The following is a 24444-nucleotide window of genomic DNA, read 5'->3' on the forward strand; positions in this document are numbered from 1 at the left end:
TCAGAAAAGATTTACAAGGATGTTGCCAGGGTTGGAGGGTTTGAGCTACAGGGAGAGGCTGAATAGGCTGGGGCTATTTTCCCTGGAGCATCAGAGGCTGAGGGGTGACCTTAGAAATTTATTAAATCATGAGGGCATGGATAGGATGAATAGTCAAGGTCTCTTCCAAGGGTAGGGGTGTCCAAAACTAGATGACATAGGTTTAAGGTGAGAGGGAAAGATTTAAAAGGGAGCTAAGGCGCAACTTTTTAGGTAAAGGGTGGTGCATGTATGGAACGAGCTGCCAGAGGAAATGGTGGAGGCTGGAACGATTACAACATTGAAAAGGCATCTGCATAGGTATATGAATAGGAAGGGTTTAGAGGGATATAGATCAAATGCTGGCAAATGAGACTAAATTAATTTAGGATATCTGTTTGGCATGGATGAGTTGGACTGAAGGGTCTGTTTCCATGCTGTACATCTGACTGTAATTCCTTCTCATTCTAAATGATTGTCCCGCTTACCCCAAGAATGCATGCCTGTGATTTGGATTCCCTGACCAATGGAAACAATTTGTGTCGATCCTGTTCAGAATCATTTGATCACCCCTTTATTGTTCCTATACTCCAGAGAATTAACCACAATTCCCAATTGTACTCACTGTCCAATGATCGCTGCTTGGAAATGTACACCAAAGGTGTTGAGTGAATGAATAGAATCAGCTGTGAAGCTCCCGTATTCAAAAAGTCTCTTGACTTGCCTCACACTGAAAAGCTACTTGAGTCATTTAGAGAGTAGTGGCTGCTCATGATGTTGACCAGAATCTTGACAGATAACAAGGATAACATCACTTCTGTTTTTGTTGCTCTGTTGAAACCAGCCCCTTTCTTACCCATTTCATATTAATAGTGGCTTAAGGATTTATTCCAAATTGAACAGTCACCTCTAATCGGGAAAGCCCATGATGAATGTATTTGAGAGTTGGGTACATGTGTTGTGAGCTGAGTTGGAAGATGTGAAATGAAATTCAAATGGACAGCAATCAGACTGTATTAACTCATGGAGTTAGTATCAGATTCTTATACTGATTACTTCAGGATTGTGAAAACCGAAGGCAATTCTGTTTCTGAGAGACGTGAGAGGTCAAGGTTGCACAATATGAGCCAAGACTTTGAGGCTTCTGAGAACTTGTGAACTTGCAGTCTTGCATTGTAGGTTGTTCCCATTAGAAATTGAATTAGATGTCCCCATCATTGCATTGCACTGAAAGAGCGCACGTGCTCGAGTGGGGGAAAAGGAACTTTACCTTAATTGAAGTAATATTCAGGATTATGCTTCCTGTCTCTACTAAAGAACTGATTTCTATTGACTCTCCCCTGCAATGGTCTGGCTGTGATGTGTAACTCTGCATGACAACCTTGTCCTTGATACATACTACTACAGTAGAATGTAATTTAACAGGAAAATCTGGTTTTGTATCCTTCAGTTCAGGGCAACAATACTGCTGCTAAATGAGATTCCTTGAGCTTTGTGGTCAATTACTCTGGTCTGCTTTTAGAAACTTCCTACTTTCTCTTCTCAGGTTTCAAATGGAATCCAAATCAAAAGCTGGCTGAAAGATCCAAAAGATCAGGAGCTACGGAAACTCATCCCATTCTTGCAGAAACTAGCAGAACTGGTGCGTGGTGAGCATCTAAGTCCACTCTTCCTTTTATGCCTTCTTGAGCAATCTTGTCTTTGATTCCAACATTAGCCTTCTGCTGTAATAGTCCATAATCTAGAATTTTCTCCTTTTGCCTTGCTCCACAACTGTGGATTTTCTTCAAAACCCACCTTTTTCACCACGATTTTGATCATCTATCCTGCTGTGTGTCCTTGTGGCTTCCATAAGAAATAGGAGTGGGAGCAGGCCATTCGACCTGCCCTGCCATTCAACAAGCTCATGGTTGACCTGGGGCAGGCATCAACTCCTCTCTTGTGCCTGTTCCTTTTATAGCCCTTGACTCCCTAAAATTTCTAAAATCTATCTAGCTCCTCTCTAAATGCTTTGTGATTTAGCATCTACAACTGAAGTAGAGAATTCCAGACTTTCACAAGCCTCTAGTGGAAGAAACTCCTTTGCATCTCTGTCTTAAATGAGTATCCCCTTTATTCTGGAGCTCTGACCCCTAGTTTAAGGTTCCTCACTTGTGGAAACATCTTAACATCCACTTTGTCAGGTCCCCTCGGAATCTTTTAGGTTTTTAATGAAATTGCCTCTCAGTCTTCTAAATACTAATGAATAAAGGCCTAACCTGTTTAGTTGTCCTTGATGAGTCAATCCCTTCATCTTGGTAATCGGCCCAGTGAATCTCTCTTGAACTGCCTCCAATACTAGTTATCCTTTATTAAATACAGGGACCAAAACTATTTAAATTCTTTGCAATTTCTCTCTTCCCCATTATTAATTCCTTAGTTGCATCCTCCAAGGGTCCTAAACTAACTTTTGGCTACTTTTTTTAAATGTAAATAATTGTAGATGCTTTTGCTTTAAAATATTTCTTGCAAACTTATTTTCATCAATTTTCTCCCTGTTTATTAGCATTTTTGTCATCCCCTGTTAGTTCAGAAAAAAGATTCCCAATTCTCTGCCCTACTACTAATTTTCTCACTTGGTATCAAATAATGTTGATCACTCTTGCAAAGTTCCTTGAAACACTTGACCACATTTAAAAGTGCAGTGAAAATGCAAACTATTGCTGGTAAGTGTAGACTTAGAAAATTAATTGAGCATCTTAAGGTTTTATTTTCTTTCCTCCCATTTTAAATATCTAATGCCTTTTAAGGAAGGAAAGCTGCCATCCTTACCTGTTCTGGCTTATGTGTGAATTCAGACCCATAACTTAGTCCCCTGAAATGGCTTCATTCAGATCTACCAACTGATGTAGAAAAACCAAAGCAGATGCACTGCAGCAGTTCAACATTGCAGCTCACCACCATCATCTTTTTGAAGGCAATTAGGGATTGGCAACAAATGTTAGTCTTGCCGAAGAGATCCACATCCCATGCAAGAAATCTTTTAAATATCTCTATTTTTATTGTCACATGCAGTTCCCAGTAGAATGGATGGTCAGGTACCTTGGAATTTCCAAACTACCTTAGATGACCACTTAGAGCTGTACAGCACAGAAACAGACCCTTTAGTCCAACTCATCCATGCCAACCAGATATCCTAAATAAATCTAGTCCTATTTGCCAGCATTTGACTCCTATCCCTCTAAACCCTTCCTATGGATGTATCCATCCAGATGCTTTTTAAATGTTGTAATCGTATCAATCTCCACCAATTGTGGCAGCTCGTTCCATACACACACCACCATCTATGTGAAGAGATTGCCCCTCAGGTCCCTTTTTAAATTTTTCCCCTCACCTTAAACCTATGCCCTCTAGTTTTGGACACCCCTACACTGGGAAACAGACCTTGGCCATTCAGATTATCCATTCTTCTTCAGTTTGGGTTCCACCAGGGCCACTCAGCTCCTGACCTCATTACAGCCTTGGTTCAAACACAGATAAAAGAGCTGAATTCCAGAGGTGAGGTGAGAGTGACTGCCCTTGGCATCAAGGAGTCCTAGCAAAACTGGAAACAATGGGTATCAGGGGCAAACTCTCCGGTGTTTGGAGTCATATTTGACCTCCAACAATCCTACATGTCAATCATCTCAGCTCCAGGACATCTCTACAGGAGTTCCTAGAGATGGTTGGGCTGAGGACACTACCTTCAGCTGTTTTATCACTGACCTTCCCTCCATCGTAAGGTCAGAAGTGGGGATGTTCACCGATGATTATGCAATGTTTAGCACCATTTGTGACTCCTCAGATACTGAAGCAGTCTGTGTTCACATGCAACAAGATCTGGACAATATCCAGGTTTGGGCTGACAAGTGGCAAGTGACATTCGTGTCACACAAATGCCAGGCTATGACCATCACCAATAAGAGACAATCTAATCACTGCCCCTTGACATCCAATGGTGTTACCATCACTGAATCCCCCACTATCAACATCCTGGGGGTTATCATTGACCAGAAACTCAACTGGACTCACCACATTAACACTGGCTACAAGAGCAGGCCAGGAGCTGGGAATACTGTGGCGAGTGATTCACCTGACTCCTCAAAGCTTGTCCATCATCTACAAGTCACGAATCAGGAGTGTCATTTCTGAAGAAGGGTCTAGGCCCGAAACGTCAGCCTTCCTGCTCCTCTGCTGCTTGGCCTGCTGTGTTCATCCAGCTCTACACCGTGTTGTCTGTGATGGAATACTCCCCACTTGCATGGATGAGTGCAGCTCCAACAACGTTCGAGAAGCTTGACACCATCCAGAACAAAGCAGTCCACTTGATTGGCACTGCATCCACTCCCTCCACCACCGACGCTCCGTGGCAGCAATGTCACTGTAATACCGTCTACAAGATGCACGGCAGAAATTCACCAAAGATCCTCAGACAGCACCTTCCAAACCCACAACCACTTCCATCTAGAAGGACAAGGGCAGCAGACATATGGGAACACCACCACCTCCAAGTTCCCCTCCAAGCCACTCCACCGTCCTGACTTGGAAATATATCGCCGTTCCTTCACATTTACTGATCAAAATCCTGGAATTCCCTCCCTTAAGGGCTCTGTGGATCAACCCACAGCAGGAGGACTGCAGCAGGTAAAGAAGGCAGCTCACCACCTCTCAAGGGCAACTAGGGATGAGCAAGAAATGCTGGCCAGCCAGTGACACCCACATTCCACAAACGAACAGAAAAAAAATTAAGTGCGCAAGTCCTGTCCTGATTTGTCTTTCCAAAATGCAACACCTCACGTTTATTTAAATTAAACTCCATTTGCACTCCTCTGCTCATCTGATCAAGATCCCGTTGCCAGGGCTTGGTTGATAATGTTTTTCTCCCCCCTTGTCCCCACTCACCTATTTTTAATAGACAGATCTTCCCTCCACTTTATATGTAGTTTTGCTTGCTTGCTTGCTACAGATGTAAACTATGGGAGGCGGTGGCCTAGTGGTATTCTCGCTGGACTGTTAATCCAGAGGTCCAGATAACATTCTGGAGACATAGGTTCAAATCCTGCCATGGCAGATGGTGGAATTTGAATTCAATAAATATCTGGAATTAATCATCTAATGATACCCATGAATGCATTATTAGTTGCCAGGGGAAAAACGCATCTGGTTCACTAATGTCCTTTAGGGAAGGAAGCTATCCTTACGCAGTCTGGCCTACATGTGATTCCAGATCCACGGCAATGTGATTGGCTCGTAACTGCCCTCTGGGCAATTAGGCTTGGGCAATAAATGCTGCTGAGCCAGTGATACCCTCATCCTGTGAATGAATTTTTAAAAAATTTCTTAGTATCGTTGCTCTGAAATTATCATCCCAGAAAGTCGCTGAGGTTGAGTCAAATGAACATACAAATTCCCAAGGATCCAGAGCAAGAGTATACCATTTTGGCCCCTTGACCTGCCACTAACCAATAACACCATGACTGATCTGATTACTCCCTACTCTAACCTATCCCAGTGACATTTAGTTTATTCAAAGCAGAGTAGGTATTTTGGTAGACAAAGGAGATGAGAATTGTGGGAAGGTGGAGTTGAGAGCACTATTATAGTCATGATTGAATTAAATGGTGGAGCTAGCTTGAAGAATTAAGCATTTGATGCTGCAACTAACTGTTATTTGTCTGTTTCCCATGGGTTTCTCGCAACTAGAATGACATTGGAAGAATCTTGGCAATGCATAAACAGTTGTTCAGCTTGGGAGCAGTGAGTTGGCCTTGACTTTGGGAGCTCTGAACAGGTGTCAAGATTGTCAGTGGTATTTGGACAAATTTAAAATGGAATCCACTGACCAGTTCATAGCCGTTCCTTGTTCCCACAGGGTCTAACTAGTTATAGAAGATAGTTTGGTAGAAAGTGTGAATTGTAGTATTTGTGATGAGCAACAGTTCAGTTCTGCTGCTTTGAGTGAGATTTGATGTGTTCACTTCCCTTTGGGTTGAAGCGGTTATATGGTGAGGTGAGATTGAAAATAAAAGACCTCTTTTACTCAGGGATTTACTGGATTGAGAGGTGATCCCACTGCAATGTTAAAACTGATGGTTGAGTGGAGAGTGTGGAATTTGGGTCATGTCATCCATCCTTAATGGCTAGCAAAGTTTCTTCACTGAGGGCTGTGATACTTTTTGGAACACCCTAACTCTCAGGATGGTGGATGCTCATTCAGTATTTAAGACTGAGATTGACAGGACACCAAGCAAAGCAGGAGTAATGGTGATTAGGCAGGAAAGTGGAATTGAGGTAGAAAATCAGCTGATGCCTTACAGAATGTCCAAGAAACCTTCAGCTCCTTTTTATATATGTTCCTGTGCACCTTCCTTCTCCATGCAGCCCCATCATTCTGGGCACCGAAGTGCAACTCAGCTACCTTTTTCGACTGACCAAAACGTAAGCTGTTGTCAATAGCTGCGACAGATTTGGATGTGTCTCTTGGACTTTTGTATATAACCTCAAGATTGTCTCTGTCTGTCTGTCTACCACAACCAGAACAAAAGACCCCACTTTTTCTGTTTGTAGGATGATGTACAGCCTGTGATTCAAAGGACCTATAGATGGGACAGTCTGTGAATAGATGCCCAAAGTTGCTCCGAGGAGCCAGGATTGAAGGGGGAAGTTTTTTTTTCAATAAACTGCCCCTCCCTCCTCTCTACACCATTCCCCATCATATTTTTTTGTTTTGAAATCAAGCAATTTATTTGTTGTTTAACCATCCAATGTTACAACTGTACTCCATACACCTAAACTGCTTAGCTTCATGACTGGAGTTCTGATCATGTCTTTTCCTGTTGCGTAAATTTTTTAATCGTTTTTTTCATAATTTACAAATAAAAGATACCATATTATTGTCCATTGTGATGGTGTTGATGTTTTAATGGGTGTATAAATGTCTGCTTTTATATCTTAAAAATAGGTTAGCTTAGGTAAGAATGTTTCAATAATTGAGAACTCTTTCCGCTTAACCTACACTTTTAAATTTTAACTAAATCTCCCATTGCTGAGGAGAATTTGTTTTAAGTCCCAATCTCAAGAAGAAACCCTTTTTAAGAGACATTGCCGTACATATGCTGCGCTTCAGCATGCGGCCTGAAGGTACAAAGGTCTCATAATCCATCTTATCCCAGGGATCACTTGAAGCATGCCATGCTACTATTCTGTTGTCATTTACTGCTTGTGTTTACTAATTAGCTATAATAAATGTCTGGATTCTTCCATACCACAATAGCCATAATCAGTTTCCTGTGTTATGAGGGATGACATGAGTATTACTGCATCAGTTAAAATACCCTGCTGTAGACAAAATTACATCAATGCCAGGACCACAAACAGCCAATTCTGCATCCGAGTCAGAAATTGTTGCAGAGCTTCTGGAACAGATTTCATCTCGTTGTGACAGAATGTATACGGTCAAGTTCTAAAGATTTTATAGATGATGGGTATCTGCTGGGCAAGAATTGTAGAACTGAGATGCTGTAGATGTGATTGGTGTCTCAATGAGCCAATGGCTGAGTAGATTGAAGGACTTGGATAACAAGGTGTAGAGCTGGATGAACACAGCAGGCCGAGGAGCAGGAAAGCTGACGTTTTGGGCCTCATGATATCCTACCATCTCCTTCCACACCAAATGTGCAATTTTGCTGGGGCTTTTTAAAAAAAAAATGACTGTCAAAGCTTTTCTTTTTTACCTTGATAAGACAGTTCAAAAAGATACAAATTCATGGTAGAAAACTAATGTTTATACTGTTTTAGAGAAATGTGATGATTGGTTAGCAAGTGGACTGAATGCTTGGTAGAAGTGTTGCCATTAGAGAATACTCCAACTAATGAAGTGGAACCCCTTTTTAGTTCCAAGGAAGAGTCCTACTGGATTTGAAATATGCTCTCCCGCGCTGCTCTCGCTCTCTCTCTCTCTCTCTCTCTCTCTCCCAACAATTGCTGCCGGACCTTCTGCGTTCCTCCAGCATTGTCTGTGTGCGCTGCTTTGACATTTTCTTTCTCACTCACTTGAGATGCTAGTGCTAGTCCAAATGCCTGTTTTGTGCAGTGTCCACTCCTCTGAAATGGAGAAGCCTTATATCAACATCTAACCTAACGTATTCCCCTTACCACTTAGCCTCAAATTGCTGGCTGCTTCCTTGTGTGCCCTTCATTATGTAATCATCCAGTTTTTTGAAAGTCAATCTTTTTGGTTTGCACTGTCATCTTGATATAAAACACAGACTATTTATCTTTACAATCTCATTGGCTAATTTAAAAGCATTGAACTTTAGGGTTGAGAGAAAAGCAATTAAAAATGAGCTGGGAAATTTTAAAATGACAACAAACGTCACCTGACCTGAAAGTAGCCAAACTCTCTGGACCATAAAAGGAATGGGAGGCTGGATTGACAACCACACCCAGAAAGACCTACGTATTAATATTAATCATCAGGAATGTATGGCTCATAGTGAGACCGTCTAGTGTCTCTGAAGATGAGACTTCTTGACTGCTGGGTTTTCTGGCACAAAGGTTTAAATCTGAAACTCATTGTGCAACGAGGACAATTGAAACCCCCATCTACATCAAATGATAACAACAGGGGAAACTCTGGCAATGGACTATCAAAACACTGTAAAAATAGCTTGTCTTCTTTGTAGGCTAACAGCCAGTCTTCCCACCTCTAAACCTCTTGTGAGAAGCCATGATCTATCACGTGTATATCTTTGTTTTAAAAAAGATATCCTGAGATATAGGAGTAGCGTTGGGAATTAGGGCTTTGTCTCATTTTCGAAGTTATGCCCAGGTCTGCGAAAAGTGGTCATTTCTATGGAGAAAACTGTTTATGAACCACTGTCTTTAAAATGTGGAAATCTGCCATACAACTGCCTCTAGAAGTACCATCAATTCAACATCAAAGAACTTTAAATACTTTATTTCAGTTCCACTTCGCCTGTACATCATTCTATTTGTTTACACATTATTTATTCTGTATGTGCATGAGCACATCACAGAATTTGGGATGGGCTTTTATCTTTAGCAGTTTTTACAGCTTTGAGAAAGGCACTTTGGCCAATTGAGACTGTATCAGCCATCTCGCATTCTAATCCCATTTTCTAGACCTTAGCCCATAGGCCTGTAGTCTTGAATGTTATGGTGTTTCAAGTGCTCGTCCAAATATTTCTTTAGTGTACTGATGGGTCCTGCCTCCACTAGCCTATCAGGCTGTGAGTTCCAGATACCCACTCCTCTCTGATTCTTGTTTTCCCTCAAATTTCCCCCAAGTCTCCTGCTCCTTAGCTTAAAATTGTGCCCGTGGTTATTAACCTCTCTTCCAAGGAGAAAGGTTTCTTCCCATTTTCCCCATCTATCACCCTCATAACTTTTAAACACCTTAATCAGATCACCCCTCAGCCTTCTCTGCTGATTGTCTGTCTCACGTGAGTCAGTTAAGATCATAAAACCACAAGAAATAGGAACAGGAGTAGACTGTTCAGCCCCTTGGGTCTGCTCCGCCATTCAATGGAATCATGACTGATCCAACATTCTTCGTACCCACTTTCCTACATTTTCTCCATAACCCTTGATTCCCTGACTGAATCAAAAATCAAATATCTAAGCTTTAAATATACACAAGGACTTTGCCCCCACAGCTCTCTGTGGCAAGGAGTTCCAAAGACTTGCAATCCTCTGAGAGAAGAAGTTCCTCCTACCTCAGACTTGAGTTGATGTCCCTTTATTCTGAGACTTTGTCCTCTGGCCCTAGACTGTCCCTTGAGGGGAAACACCCTCTCAGCATTTACCCTGTCCAAGTCCTTTAGGAATCCTATATGTTTCAATGAGATCACCTCTCATTCTTCTAAACTCGAGTGAATAGAGTCCCAACTTGTTTGGCTTTGCTCATTAGACAATCCTTCCATACTGTAGATCATCCACTAAACATTTCCTTAACTGTCTTCAATGAAATAACATCTTTCCTTAAATAAAAGGCCTAAAGCAGCTCACAGTACTCCAGATGAGGTCTCATGAGCACCTTATACCAGCACCTTTTCCAAGATGGCGGCAGAGTAGGATGCTTTAGCTGAAACTTGTCTGCACCATCCACTCCTTTTCTTTTGATTTCTTTTTCTTTTTCCCTCTTTTGTCTTCTTTTTTCTCCTCCTCTTCTCTCTTCCCGGCCTCAGACTTCACCCCCTCAGAACTCCCGGCCTTGGAACTCTTGGCCTCTGACCTCACAGCCTCAGAACTCCTGGCCTTGGAACTCTTGGCCTCTGACCTCACTGCATCAGAACTCTCGGCCTCGGAACTCCCAGCCTCAGCACAGGCCTGGCATGGCAGCTTCTTGGCACAGTATGGTGGTCTCTTGGTGCAGCGTGGCAGTCTGCCATCCCAACGTAGCGTCCTCGTGGCCTGGCATGGTGATTCTCCCAGTGGCCCAGTGTCATGGTCTTTGGGTGGTACATGGCATTCTCATGGCCTGGCATGGCCTCAACGTGGACTTCTGGCCTTGAGGTGATACCAGAGCAGTCTCTGGGCCTTTTGAACTCTGAGGTGAAGCCCTGTGTGATATGGAGTCAAGGCCCAGTGCGGACTGGAGACTAGGTACCAGTATGGATGAGGTCAGAATACCTTTGTTCTAAACATTTTTCCTCCATTTTTTAAACTTATTCCTAAAATCTGCAATCCTGGATTTTTTTACTTCTCAATTTTCTAAGAATTGTAACTGAAAAAGCTGTACCTAGGGACCTTTGTACCTAAGATGGCGCTGTACGTGGTGACTTGTACAATTTTCACTGCTCTCATTTGAGTACAATAAAGCTAATTCTAATTCTAATTCTACGTTGCAGTAGGACTTCCCTCTTCTTGTGCTCCAAACCCCTTGAAATAAGAGCCAACATTCCATTAGCTTTCCTGATTACCTGCTGTGCTAGCTTTCTGCATTTCATGCACAAGTCCCTCTGTGTTGCAGCTTTCTGCAGTTTTTCTCCATTTAAAACCAATTCTGTTCTTTTCTTACTATACTCCAGTTTCAATAAAATAACCTTTCATTTTGATTAATTCAAGGAGGTCTGTCTTGTGTGTACTTTATAGCTGTAATGAGTGTTCAAGTGTACATTGAAATGGGAAAAAAACTACTGCTTACTAAAGATTCAAAACTCTGTTATACCAACCTTAGGAGTGAGGAGAAAGGATTTGCTCAACTCTTTGGACTGGGGTATAACAACCTGACAGTATTGCCTGAATTACTTCTTCTATACATTTTAACTCTGTGCCCAACCCTGTGAGCCTTAATTTCTCACATTTTTAAAAGAAAAATAATGTGCATGTTTGTCATACGGAACATCTTTAACAGTAAATGTCGATGTCTGTTCAAGTACAATGGTGCAGTTCAGTAAAGTACATTAAATGTAGCACTTCAGACATGGCAAAGCACTTACAACTGTATGATCACAACTGAGGTTCTATCAGATAACAGCCAAACTGAGTTCAGCAAATGAGGGATTGACTGGATAATCTTTCTGAGTAATCCTCAGCCTTCACCACGTTGAAGGACAAGGGCAGCAGCTGCTTGGGAGCACCATTTCCATGTTTGCACCATTCTGCCTCTTAAATACATTGCTGCACGTTCACTGCCGGTTCTAAATCCTGGAACTCCCTCCCTAACAGCCTCACCACACAGACTGCAGCAGTTCAAGAAAACAACTCATCTGATTGCTGGTATAGCGGAGAGTGAAGAAGGTCATCTAAGATTGCAAAGATATCTTGATCAATGGGCTCAGGAGTGGCAGATGGAGTTTAATCTCGATAAAACTGAGGTATTGCATTTTGGTAAAACAGACAAGAGCAGGACTTACATAATTAATGGTAGGGCCCTAGGTAGTGTTGTAGAATAGAGAGACCTAAGGGTTCAGGTGCATAATTCATTGAAATTTGCATCACAGGTAAACAGGGTAGTTAAGAAGGCGTTTAGTACCCTTGTCTTCATTGCTCAGACCTTTGAGTATAGGAGTTGGGACGTCATGTTGAAGTTGTATAGGGCATTAGTGAGGCCTCTTCTGGAGTACTGTGTGCAGTTCTGGTTGCCTTGTTATAGGAAGGATATTATCAAATTGGAGAGGGTTCAGAAAAGATTTACCAGGATGTTGCTAGGAATGGAAAGTTTGAGTTACAAAAATAGGCTGAATAGACTGGGACTTTCTTCATTGGAGTGTAGGAGGTTGAAAGGTGACCTTATAGAGGTTTATAAAATCATTACAGTCATAGATATGGTGAATAGCAAGGGTCTTTTCCCTAGGGTTGGGATTTCAAGACCACGGGGCATATTTTTAAGGTGGAAGGAGAAAGTTTTAAAAAGGACAATGAGGGGCAAGGAAGTGGTGAATGCGCGTACAGTTACAATGTTTAAAAAACATTTGGATAAGTACATGAATAGGAAATGTTTGGTGGGATATGGGCCAAAAGCAGGCAAGTGGGACCAGTTTAGTTTGGGAGTGTGCTCGGCCACACCAGTTGGACTGAAGGGTGTGTTGCTGTGCTGTATGACTCTATACCTTCTATGTTTCTGCTGGTTAAGAGATAAATAAATATTATCCAGAATACTGGAGACTTCCCAGCTCTCTTCACTGGCGGGATCTCCTGTGCAGCCAGACCCCTCATCAACAGCTCCCATCTATGACAATGCAGCACTCTTTTGTCACTGTATTAATGTATGAGGATCTATAGTGAAGCTTTGAACAACTAGCATTTGCAAGTCTGAGCAATTGAGCCAAGCTGACAAGCTTTCAATGGAAGGGGTAGGAGTCTCTTGTGGTACTGTGGTAGTATTTCTACCTCAGAGCAAGGACACCTGGGTTCAAGTCCTAACTACTCCGGAGGTGTACAACAGTATGTCTATACAGGTTGATTAAAAGTAATTCCTGCCAAAGGAGTATATATGGTACATCATTCCCTGCTGTGGCCAATCAGATAGTTAATAGAAAGGACAGGGACTTGTGACACAATGGTAACATTGCTACCTCTAGGTCAGAAGACCTGGGTTCAATTCCCATCCCCTCCCCTGGAGGTGTGTTGTAAGATATCTAAACAGGTTGATTTAAAAATAATTTTTAGGAAGTGGTTTGAGGTATTGTGGTAGAGTCCCTACCTCTGGACCAAAAGACTTGGTTCCATTCCCACCTGCCCTAGATATGCATTGTAGTATGGTGAAACAAGTACTTTACAATATAAAGGGGAAGATAAATTAATACTGATCAAATAGTAGGACTGATTCCTAACAAGTCCTCAGACTTGGGTAGCATGGCGGCTCAGAGCTGCCTCACAGCACCAGGGACCCGGGTTTGACTCCAACCTCGGGCAACTGTCTGTGTGGAGTTTGCGCATTCTCCCCATGTTTGCGTGGGTTTCTTCTGAGTACTCCAATTTCCTCCCACAGTGCAAAGACGTGCAGGTTAGGTGGATTGGCCATTGTAAATTGTCCATAGTGTCCAGGGATGTGTAGGCTAGGTGGATTAGCTATGGGAAGAATGCAGGGTCACAGGGATAGGGTAGGGGTCTGGGTGGAATGCTCTTCGTAGGGTCGGTGTGGACTCATTGGGCCAAATGGCCTGCTTCCACACTGTAGGGATTCTGTGTTCTATCAAATCCATACCCATTATTTAACTCAGCAAAGCTGCCTGGATGGTTGATGTGGAAAATGACATAGTAATGGATCCTGTTTTTGAGCAGTGGATGCTTCAATTAAAAGTGAGTATACAAAGAGTGGCCTTTATAACTTCATCACATTCGGATGACTTTAAGTTTTGCCCACACCAAAAGGAAGACAGTCAAGGATGTCAAGACAAAACAATTTATGTGAGCTGAAAATTTATGTAGAAAATGACATCAATCAATTCAGAGTCAGAATAATCAACTGGCAGATTGCAGAATTCAATGAGGGAAGAACAGAGCTGGGGATAAATAGATTGGAACCAAAGGTTGATGAGAAAAACAGTAGCTTAACAATGGGCTACCTCAAAGTGGAAATGATCTGGTCAAATCGAGATATGTTACATCAAAAGGGAAAGGTGGGACAAAAGAGATAGGAATTAAGTTAATGAAGAAAATGTGTGATTATGACAGGAATCAGGTAGTAAATCCAGTTGAGAACTAAGCTGAATACAGAAGGTTAAGAAGGGAGAGGAAAAAGAAAATGCAAGAAGCAAAGAGGGATTAAAATCAAATCTGGCAGCTAAGATAAAAGGAAATCTTCTCTAAGCACATCAGTGGTGAAAGGGTGGTAAAACGAGAAGTAGGCTCAGTTAAGGATTTATGCTCAAAGGCAATGCAGGACACAAAGCAGCTAAACTGTGCACAGCAAGATCCCACAAATGTCATAGAATCCTTACAGAGCAAAAAGAGGCTATTTGGCCCATTGAGTCTGTACCAACCCTCTGAAGATCATCCTATCCAGACCCAGCTCCCTCTGTCCCATAATCCCACAATTACCCAAGCTTAAACCACCTATCCTGCATGCCACAGGGTAATTAGCATGGCCAATCCACCCAACCTACACATCTTTGTGACTGTGGGGGGTAATTGGATCACCCAGTGGAGACCCACCCAGACACAGGGAGAACATGCAAATTCCACACAGTCACCCAAGGCTGGAACTGAACCCAGGACTCTAGCACTGTGAGGCAGCAGTTCTAACCACTGAGACACCATGCCAGCCCTTTATTTTCCCCAATAGAATCCCTACAGAGAGTGGAAAGAGGGCATTTTGCCCATTGGGTCCACAGTGACCCTCCAAAGTACATCCCACCCACATCCAGCTCCATGTCCTGTTCCCTGTAACCCTGCATTTCCCCTGGCTAACCCATCTAGCCTACACCTCCCTGGACATTATGGAGCAGTTTATCATGGCCATTCACCTAACCTACACATCTTTGGACTGTGGGAGGAAACTAGAGCACCTGAAGGAAACCCACACAGCGATGGGGAGAACATGCAAACTACACACAGATAATCACCAAGGCTGGAATCAAACCTGGGTCCCTGGCACTGTGGCCCAGCAGAGCTAACCATTGTGCCACTGTGCCACTCCTAATTGAATTCAAATTCCACCATCTGCTGTGGCAGGATTTGAACCTGGATCCCCAGAACATTAGCTGAGTCTGATTTTTTTTTATTGTTAAATTATACTTTATTCAGAAAAAGAATTTTTATGTACTTACACAGTTACTAAAGCAGTTCGATTCTGTACAGTCTTTGCATATGGGGAACAAGCAAACATTAGGGTTTGACTTTATAGTTGCAAAAGAACCAAAGGCATTTCTTAATTATGCAAGATGCTGTTTACATGCATTTGAGGTACGTGGGGTGCGATAACTGAATGGGCCCTCATTGTACTTTGGCAGAAAGACCTTCGATGGTGGTCTTTCCCCAATGCACCTTAGCGCTAGCAATGCCCACGAGTTTCTAGACTTTTATTCCAAAATATACTTTATTTATAATAATCTTTATAAACACGCATAGTTACTAAAGCAGTTCGGTTCTGTACAGTCTTAGCATACCATCGCCTCCCTGATCAGTGTTCGGATCATGCTCAGATAGTGCTCAGATAACTTGTTTTTGTAATGTTGGCTGAGTGATAGAATCCAGGACATAACTCCCTTTTCCCTTCTTGCAAATAGCGCCTTGGAATCTTTCACATCCCCTTGAGAGAGCAGATTTAAAATCTTATCCCAAACCCCACAGTGTGACAGTGCAGCTCTCCTCCAGCATTGCGCTGGGTGGAGTGTCAGTCTTGCTCAAAAGGAACGGTTTTTGTTTTGCAAATAATTCTCCCACTCTCCCTTCCTAATCTGCGGGAAAGCAGCGAACTGATAGAAGGGAAGGGTCTCGCTCTACAACTCCGTGGCGTGTAAACAGTTCAGACTCACCAGAATGTGGTACCAGTGATTTTAAAAAAATACTACAGAAATTGCTGGAGAAACTCAGCGGGTCTGGCAGCATCTGGAGAGAAGCAGAGCTAACGTTTCGAGTGCGCGCTGACTTCTTCAGAGGCAGTAATTACAGCTAATAAGGCTTTTTCCTCCTATAAGATTGTAATGTGTGTGTTGTGAAGCAATTCAGTAAGGTTTCAGAGCTGTCAAATGGACTGTCACATGGCTCTGGTGTCTTGCGGTTTCGCTGTGAATCTTTCTATTGCAGTAGGCGGATCTGAGTGTCATCTGAATGTGAGCAGATTGTAAAGGAGAGGTCACTCTGCTTTCTACTAGAGGAGTGTGTGAGAAAAGAAACGTGCCTAGCCTGTCAAATCTATCTGTTTGTGCTTGGGATCCAGTGAGGGGTGACACACTGCAGCAAGTGGCGAGAAGGGGAGGGGAGAAGGGGATTGCAGTGCCTAGGATTTCCGGCTGAAACTGACATAGGAACAGGTGAAATTGAACGGCACGGAGAAAGACAGAGAGAGAGAGAAGGGGCAGGCGAGAATCCAGAGAGAACTGGGCCCGCGAACCCGAGTAACATCAGATCAGCGACCGAGCCGATCGCTGTTATGAATAATTCATGAGGCGGGAGATCTCTCAGCCCTCGCTCGATCTTGCCTGGTCGAGGCGTTGAATGGTTTATATCGAGATGCTGGCTCGATTTATAAACCGATCTGCAGGCGGCAATATCCCCAGCAGCTACTTTGTATCCCGCAGTTAATCAATACTTATATTGTTTCAAGCTGGAAGAGGCAGACACATTGTTTCTTTTTAAAACCCCAGGGAAAGTCTCGCCACTTTCTGGCTCGGTTCTGCAGAGGGGCTTGCACAGTGTTTCTGAGTTCACTCCCTTTTTTCTCATTGATCGGGGTTTTTTCTCTTGGCGGGGGGAGGGTGGGCTGTAGGATTGACGTTCAGTGGAAGCGGAGGTTCAGCAGCAGGTTGACACGATGGTACAGCCTATGCCTGGATATGGCGAGCTGCTGGAGAAAGGCTTCTCCCGGATGAACACTGCGATGGCTGAGTGCACGGACTGCGGCTTCGAGCTCTCCAAAAGGACCCTACTGGAGAATGCATCCCTCACCGTAAACGAGGGGTTTTTGTTCCTGATTTGTGCCGTGGCCTGGACTCTCCTTCGGAAGGCTGCTTCGCGTTACCTTTTTCAGGTTAGTGTGTGTATATTGGTTGGATATCTGTTAGCTCTTACTAAGAAAACGTACTGAACATGTGTTAAAACACACTATTAAAACTCTCCAATCTGTCTATTTCCTTCTGACACCCCTATCCTCTCTCATCTCCGCTCTGTTATTCCATCTCCCCACTCGCACCTCTAATTTCTACATGTGTATATACACAACTCTCTCTCTCTCTAAATATTCTGTCTTCTCCTACCTCTTCATAGATTTTATATATATTACTACAATTAATTATCATATAGATATAGTCCATTTAACTTTGCTATCCAGATATACGACGTGATTGATTATAAATCCTGTACATAAGTTATTTCATTTAGAATTTGAATCGAATCATTTATAGATAACTGTCAGTTACGGACAATAATGCAATACTTGAGGCTTAATTTGACCGATCTTGGGCCCTATTTTTAGGTACAGTGGAATGCACTGAAGAGTAAGCAATGAATGTATTGGGGCGATTTTAGTCTGTTTGGTTGAAATGGGCCTTGGATTGAGATTCACTCATTGCCTTGTTTGTAACATGACATACATCTCATTCGTTAAAATAAAGCTGCGTGTGTTGGAATGGGTTTATGAGACTGTGTCTTCCCTGATGTTAGGTACTCAGTTTGTAGACCATCCACTAAGCTGTGGCAAACTTGCCATTTCAGGTTCTTGGCAGGTAGGCATTGCTTTTAACTGACAGAGAGATGTTTGTGGAGGGTCCTGTCATGTGATCCTGTGGCCCTGAGGAATTTTTCAGTGATGTTGGCCAGGATGCTGAGAAAGCTTTTGGCTCACCTTCAGATTACTAGCCATATGTCTTTAACATCCACCTGAAGCAACATCATAAACAGTTGGGAAAGATGCACTGCAGGAAATCTCCAAGGCCCTTTCAACAGCACCTTCCAAATCCACAATCTCTACTACCTGGAAAGACAAGGTTGGCAGAAACATGGGAACACCACCCCTCAAGGTCCCCTCTAATCTTCCACTCTGTCTTGGAGCTATAACGCTGACTTTTTGATGTTGCTAGGTCAAAATCCTATAATTCCATTCCCAACAGTATTGTGGATGACCCAAGGACTGCAGCAGTTTAAGAGGGCAGCTCACTACCCTGTCATGGGCAAATAATAATGGGCATCAAATGTTTAACTTATCATTAACATTGGCATCCTGTGAATGAATTTGAAAATGAAAGGTTTATTTAGAGGCTTAACTGAAGGCAGGCAACCCCAAAAGAAAGTAATCACCTGTGTTTATTGCTCATTTTCTCTGCTCTTGGCTTGAATGATGCAACTTTCACTGGGAAAGTTGCAGTAGGAGCTAACCGCATCTTACCCAATTAACTCTTTCATGACTGCATCATGAATGTCAGTAAAATATTCAATTTTGGAGAGTAACAGGACAAAACCCATTTTTTTCTCTTCAGCTAATGTTCTTTATGGATGATTTCCAGTCAGTGTTAAGGAAATGGAAGATTTGGGTCAGTCCCCACATCACTGCGAATCAAACAGATTGCCTTTTTGAAAACTAAAGACTGTGGGATCTTGCAAAATGGCTGCTGAATTACACCAGTGACAACGCTTCAATATTTCACTGTTAATTACTTTGGGATGTTGCGAAGTAATGAAAGGTGCTATATAAATGCAAGTCTCTTTCTTTACTCTTTTTCTCTACCTGTTTCTCTTGTTTTCTTTTCTTTGGTTTTCTTTTCTTCTTCTCATTCTCTTCTTTGTTTGTTCCTCTTTTCTTTTTTTTTCATTCTCTTCCTTAATCATCCTTGTCCTGCTTAAAAGGGTTCAAAAATATCAAGGTTATGATTGGTCGCAATGAGCTGCTCCCTTTCCACAAATTCACCAATGCCTGATTACATCCTTATCACGTTTTCTTCTTAAAATCTTCACAACTCATTTACAATTACAGTGTCAGAAATATGACGTATGAAAATGGTACAAAATCAAAAACACACTGGATGAGAATGTTAAAACCAAGTTGAGTGGGAGCTCAACAGGAAATATACACTCATTCATGCCATTCATGCTTGATAAGCACTTTGACTATTTAAAGACAGTGACGAGTTGAGTGTTGAAACAGGCCTTTCGGCCCAACGGGTGCATGCCAGAGTTTATGTCCCACGTGAACTTTCTTTCATCCTCTGTCATTCTGCCCTATCAGCATAACCTCCTATTCCTTTCACATTGATGTATCTATTTAGATTAGCATAGAAGATATACTTAAGTTCATCACATAATGAACAAAGACCAAGGTAGGAAGAAGTTTTATTTTAAACCCTGAGCATTCATTTGGTACAAACAGGGACACTGATGGAAATTGAACAAAAAATCATTTTAAATGTAATACATAATGTGAGGCCTCTTTTGGAAAACTGTGTCCAGTTCTGGTTGCCCAGTTTTGGGAAGGATATTATCAAGCTGGAGAGGGTTCAGGAGAGATTTACCAGGATGTTGCTGGGTATGGAAGGTTTGAGTTATAAAGAAAGGCTGGATAGACTGGGAGAGATAACAAGATGTGGAGCTGGATGAACACAGCAGGCCAGGCAGCATCGGAGGAGCACGAAAGCTGACGTTTCAGGTCTGGACCCTTCTTCAGAAATGGAGAAGGGGAAGGGGACTCTGAAATAAATAGACAGAGTGGGGGAGTGGATGGAAGGTGGATAAAGGAGCAGATAGGTGGAGAGGAGACTCACAGGTCAAGGAGGGGGGGATGGAGCCAGTAAAGGTGAGTGTAGGTGGGTGTTAGGATGGGGGTTGGTCAGTCAAGGGAAGATGTACAGATCAAGGAGGCGGGGATGAGGTTGGTAGGTAGGAGGTGGGGATAGGGGTTGGTGAGTGAGGTGGGAGGAGCGGATAGGTGGGAGAAAAGATGGACAGGTCAAGGAGGTGGGAACGAGCTGGGCTGGTTTTTGGATGAGGTCAGGGGTTTTCATTGGAGCAGAGGAGGTTGAGAGGCGACCTGTTAGAAGTTTAGAAAATAATGAGGGATGTAGAGGAGTTAATGGTAGTTGTCCTTTCCCTAGGATGGGGGATTTCAAGACTAGGGGGCACATTTTTATGGTGAGAGGAGAGAGATTTAATTAAGACATGAGAGACAAATTTTTTACACAGAAGGTGGTTCATGTGTGGAACTAACTTCCTGAGGAAGTGGTGGATGCAGGTACAATTACAACACTTAAAAAACATTTGGATAGATACATGAATAGGAAAGGTTTGGAGGGATATGGGCTGGTACCAGACAGGTGGGACTAGTTTAGTTTGGGATTATGTTTGGCATGAACTGGTTGAACCGAAGGTTCTGTTTCCAAGCTGGATGACTCTCGGACTCTATAAATGTAAGTTCAAAAAAAGTGAAAATATTCATAGGTTATACAGAAAGAGAAAGTTTCTGAGCTTGCACCAATTGCAATGGACAAAATAACCTTTTTTTATTAAGGACAAAAAAACCTCTTCTGTTCTTTATCAAGCTGTTCACTATCAAAATTGTGGTTGCAGTATGCATAGTCTACGGAACACACTGCAATTAGTCACTAAGGTGGCTTCAATAGCTCATCAAGGGAGAAAGAGACTATCACTGTGGATAGTAACGTAAAAATAGGAGCAGGAGAAGGCCATTTGGCCCATCAAGGGCACTCAGCCATTCAACAAGATCACGGCTGGTCATCTTAAAGCCATACTCCCACTGTCTCTCCATATCCCTTGACACTGTTAGCCTCTAGAAATCTATTTATTTCTAAAATGTGGCCTCCACAGCCTTCTATGTTAGAGAATTCCACAGTTCACCACTGTCTGAGTGGAGAAGTTTCTCCTCAGCTGTGTCTGAAATGGCCTAAGCTGTATTGAGATAGTGACCTCTTACTCTGAACCCTACCGCAGCCAGGGAGGCATCATCCCTACATCCAGTCTGTCCAGCTCTGTCAGAGTTTTGTATGTTTCACTGAGATCTTCTCTCATTCTTCTAACTTCCGATGAATACAGGCGCAGTCAGCCCAGTCTGTCCTCATACAAAAAACCTACCATCCCAAGAATCAGTCTGGCGTAGCTTTAGCTGCAATATTTTGGAAACTCCATTGCTTTCAGTTTCCATTCAATATTCTACACCATGCTAATTTGTGATTACATTTGCTGAAATCCTTTGATCTTCACTAGCTCAGTGTCCTGGAATTATCTACCTAATTGTACTCACATAGTAGTGAAACCTGCAGAGGCCCACTACTTTCTCAGAATGACTAACCATGGAAATAAATACAGCTTCAGCAGTGTTACCCACATCCTGTACACTGAAAGAAAGACCTCCAGATTCCCGCAGTGCTTCAGATAGTGAACGACTTTGGTCACTTAATTATGCAGGAAACACAACTGAAAATTCGAGCACCAAACGTTGGACGTTTTGATCAGAAAGTGAATTTGCATTTATATAGTGTCTTTCGTTATACCTCTGCCAATAAAGCCCTTTTTTTGAAGTGTTACAATGTAGAAAACACAGTGCACAGCAAGATCTCACCTATAGTGACATGAGTTTGTGATGACAATTGAAGTGTAAAATCATTGGCCAGGACAGTGAGGCAAGCTGTGCCAATGGGACAGACAGGACATGGGAATAACCTGGCATTCAAAAGATGGTACCTCTGACGATGCAGTACTCCCTCTGTCTTACGCTGGAATGATCTGAAGGTGCCGGTGTTGGACTTGGGTGGACAAGGTCAGAAATGACACGATACCAGGTTATAGTCCAACAAGTTTATTTGAAAACACAAGCTTTCCGAAAGCTTCTGTTTTGAAATAAACCTGTTGGACTATAACCTGGTGTTGTGTGACTTCTGACCTTCTACACCAGAATGTCAATCTCGATTTTGTCTCTGGTGTAGGGGTTAAAAACACAACCTTCTGATTTAGAAGCATTATTTTCCTTTGTCACTTCTTTTGCTAGCAACGGCTGGCTTGATAAATAGAAAGATTCACATAATGAGTTAAAATAGTATCATACAGGTAAAAACATAGATCATAAATGAAAGGCAGAAGGTCAAGATTGACAGTGAACAGGGTGAAGGGGACAAACTGTAAATCACAAGTGTGAAAAGACTCAGAACTTTCAGACTGGATAGAATGGAGAGCCAGTTAATGTGTGAGCCAATTATCTCTCTACAGTCCCAGCAACCTGGGAATCTGTTCTTGCTTGGCTGTGTGCAATTAACACATGAGAAGCAGTGTTGCTGGGGTTACTTTAATCCTGTTGAGAAGTGATAGCCTGCCAGATTGCGTTTAATCCATATTTGATGATTGCTGCGGATTGAGAGGTGTTCTGCTGCAGTTTGTGACTGATGTGACTCTTTTCTTGCCTATCCTCAGTGGCCCATAGACAAGCTGGTTGTTAACCATCTTCTTAAACAGCTGCGGTCCTTGGGGGGTGCAGGGACATGCACAGTGCTGTTAGGGTGGGATTTTGTCTGAGACTGTTTGTTTCACTGGTTGATGTATTGCAAAGTCAGGGTGGTGCTTGTGTGAGAGGTAAATTTTGAAATGGTGTTATTCCTGTTGCATCTACTGCCCTTGTTACAGAGTCATTTGCAGCACACAAGGAGGTTGCTGAGCCCACCATAAGGCCATTGGACTTAAGAGTAGAAGTAGACCATTCAGCCCATTGAGTTTGCTCTGCTATTCAATGAGATCATCCCTAATCTGATAATCCACACCTCCACTTCGCTGCCTTTTCTGCATAATCCTTGATTCCCTTACTGATTATAAATCTGTCTATCTCAGCCTTTAGCATACTTAGCAACCCAGCCTTGACAGCACTCTGTGGTAAAGAATTCCACAGATTCACCACCCTCTGAGAGAAGGCACCCTCCTCATCTGTCACGTAAATGTGTGACCCCTTATTCTGAGATTATACCCTTTTTGATCCTCGACTCTCCCAAAAGGGAAACAACCTTTCTGCATCTACCCTGTCCAGTCCTCTAATAGTCTCGTCTGTTTCAAGGCTACCTCTCATCCTTCAGAGCTCTTTGAATAGGTTGGGCCTGTACTCACTTTCCTCATAAGGAAATTCCTTCTTACCCAAAATCAGCTATAGAACATAGAACATCAAACAGTACAGCACAGTACAGGGCCTTCAGCCCACGATGTTGTGCTGACCTATTATCCTACTCTAAGATCAAACTACCCTGCATACCCTACATTTTACAATCCTCCACGTGCCTATCCAAGAGTCACCTAAAAGCCTCTAAGTGTCTGACTCCACTACCCCTGTCGACAGCGCATTCCACACGCCCACCACTCTCTGTGCGAAGAACCTACCTCTGACATCTCCCCATACCTTCCTCAAATCACCTTAAAATTATGCCCCCTCGTAATAGTCATTTCCACCCTGGGAAAAAGTCTCTGACTATCCACTCTATCTATGCATCTCATCATCTTGTACACCTCTATCAAGTCACTTCTCATCCTTCTTCGCTCCAATGAAAAAAGCCCTAGCTCCCTCGACCTTTCCTCGTAAGACCTGCCCTCTAGTCTAGGCAGCATCCTGGTAAATCTCCTCTGCACCATCTCTAAAGCTTCCACATCTTTCCTACAATGAGGTGATCAGAACTGAACACAATATTTCAAGTGTGGTCTAACCAGAGTTTTATAGAGCTGCAGAATAATCTCACAGCTCTTAAACTCAATTCCCCTGCCAATGAAAGCCAACACACCATATGCCTTCTTTACAACCCTATCATCTTGGGTAGGAACTTTGAGAGATCTATGGCCGTGGACCCCAAGATCCCTCTGTTCCTCCACACTGCCAAGAATCCTGGAACTAGTTTCCCTTCTCTGCCTCCAATGCCAGTGTATTGTTCCTTACTGCTTACCATATTCCAGATGTACTTTGATTACTGAGTTAGCAATACCTTCCATTCAGTTTGATATAAACATTCCATTTGCCTTCCTGCTGAACTTGTACGCTAGCTTTTTGTGATTCATGCACAAGGACTCCCAAATCTGCCCTGCAGCTTTCTGCAGTCTTTCTCCATTTAAATAATATTCAACTCTTCTATTCTTAACATCAAAGTACATAACCTCACGTTTTCCTACATTATATTCTCTCTGCCAAGTTTTTGCCGTCTCACTTAACCTGTCATTATCCCTCTGTAGATAACAAGGTGTAGAGCTGGATGAACACAGCAGGCCAAGCAGCGTCATAGGAGCAGGAAGGCTGACGTTTCGGGCCTAGACCCTTCA

The 24444-nt window shown here is 42.8% G+C and overlaps 2 protein-coding genes across 13 annotated transcripts in view; both read left to right on the plus strand.

Moving 5' to 3' along the window:
- Window positions 1–6931, plus strand: part of LOC109938275 (CTD small phosphatase-like protein 2-B) — a 29989-nt gene extending 23058 nt beyond the window's left edge. For 9 of the 12 annotated variants that reach the window (XM_048614221.1, XM_048614217.1, XM_048614226.1 and 6 more), the window contains 2 exons: window positions 1565–1660; window positions 6418–6871. In XM_048614221.1, coding sequence (XP_048470178.1) covers window positions 1565–1660; window positions 6418–6492 — 171 coding nt within the window. In that variant the 3' untranslated portion in view covers window positions 6493–6871. Of the gene's footprint in view, window positions 1–1564; window positions 1668–6417 lie in introns of all 12 variants that reach the window. The other 3 variants (XM_048614228.1, XM_048614225.1, XM_048614224.1) reach the window with 3 other exon arrangements.
- Window positions 6932–7148: 217 nt separating this feature from the next.
- The window catches only part of cers1 (ceramide synthase 1), a 62233-nt gene continuing 44937 nt past the window's right edge, over window positions 7149–24444 (plus strand). The window contains exons 1-3 of the mRNA XM_048613937.1: window positions 7149–7176; window positions 10245–10478; window positions 16947–17194. Coding sequence (XP_048469894.1) covers window positions 7149–7176; window positions 10245–10478; window positions 16947–17194 — 510 coding nt within the window. The remainder of the gene's footprint in view (window positions 7177–10244; window positions 10479–16946; window positions 17195–24444) is intronic.

This window comes from Rhincodon typus, chromosome 29 (assembly GCF_021869965.1).
Source record: "Rhincodon typus isolate 14 chromosome 29, sRhiTyp1.1, whole genome shotgun sequence".
NCBI lineage: Eukaryota > Metazoa > Chordata > Chondrichthyes > Orectolobiformes > Rhincodontidae > Rhincodon > Rhincodon typus.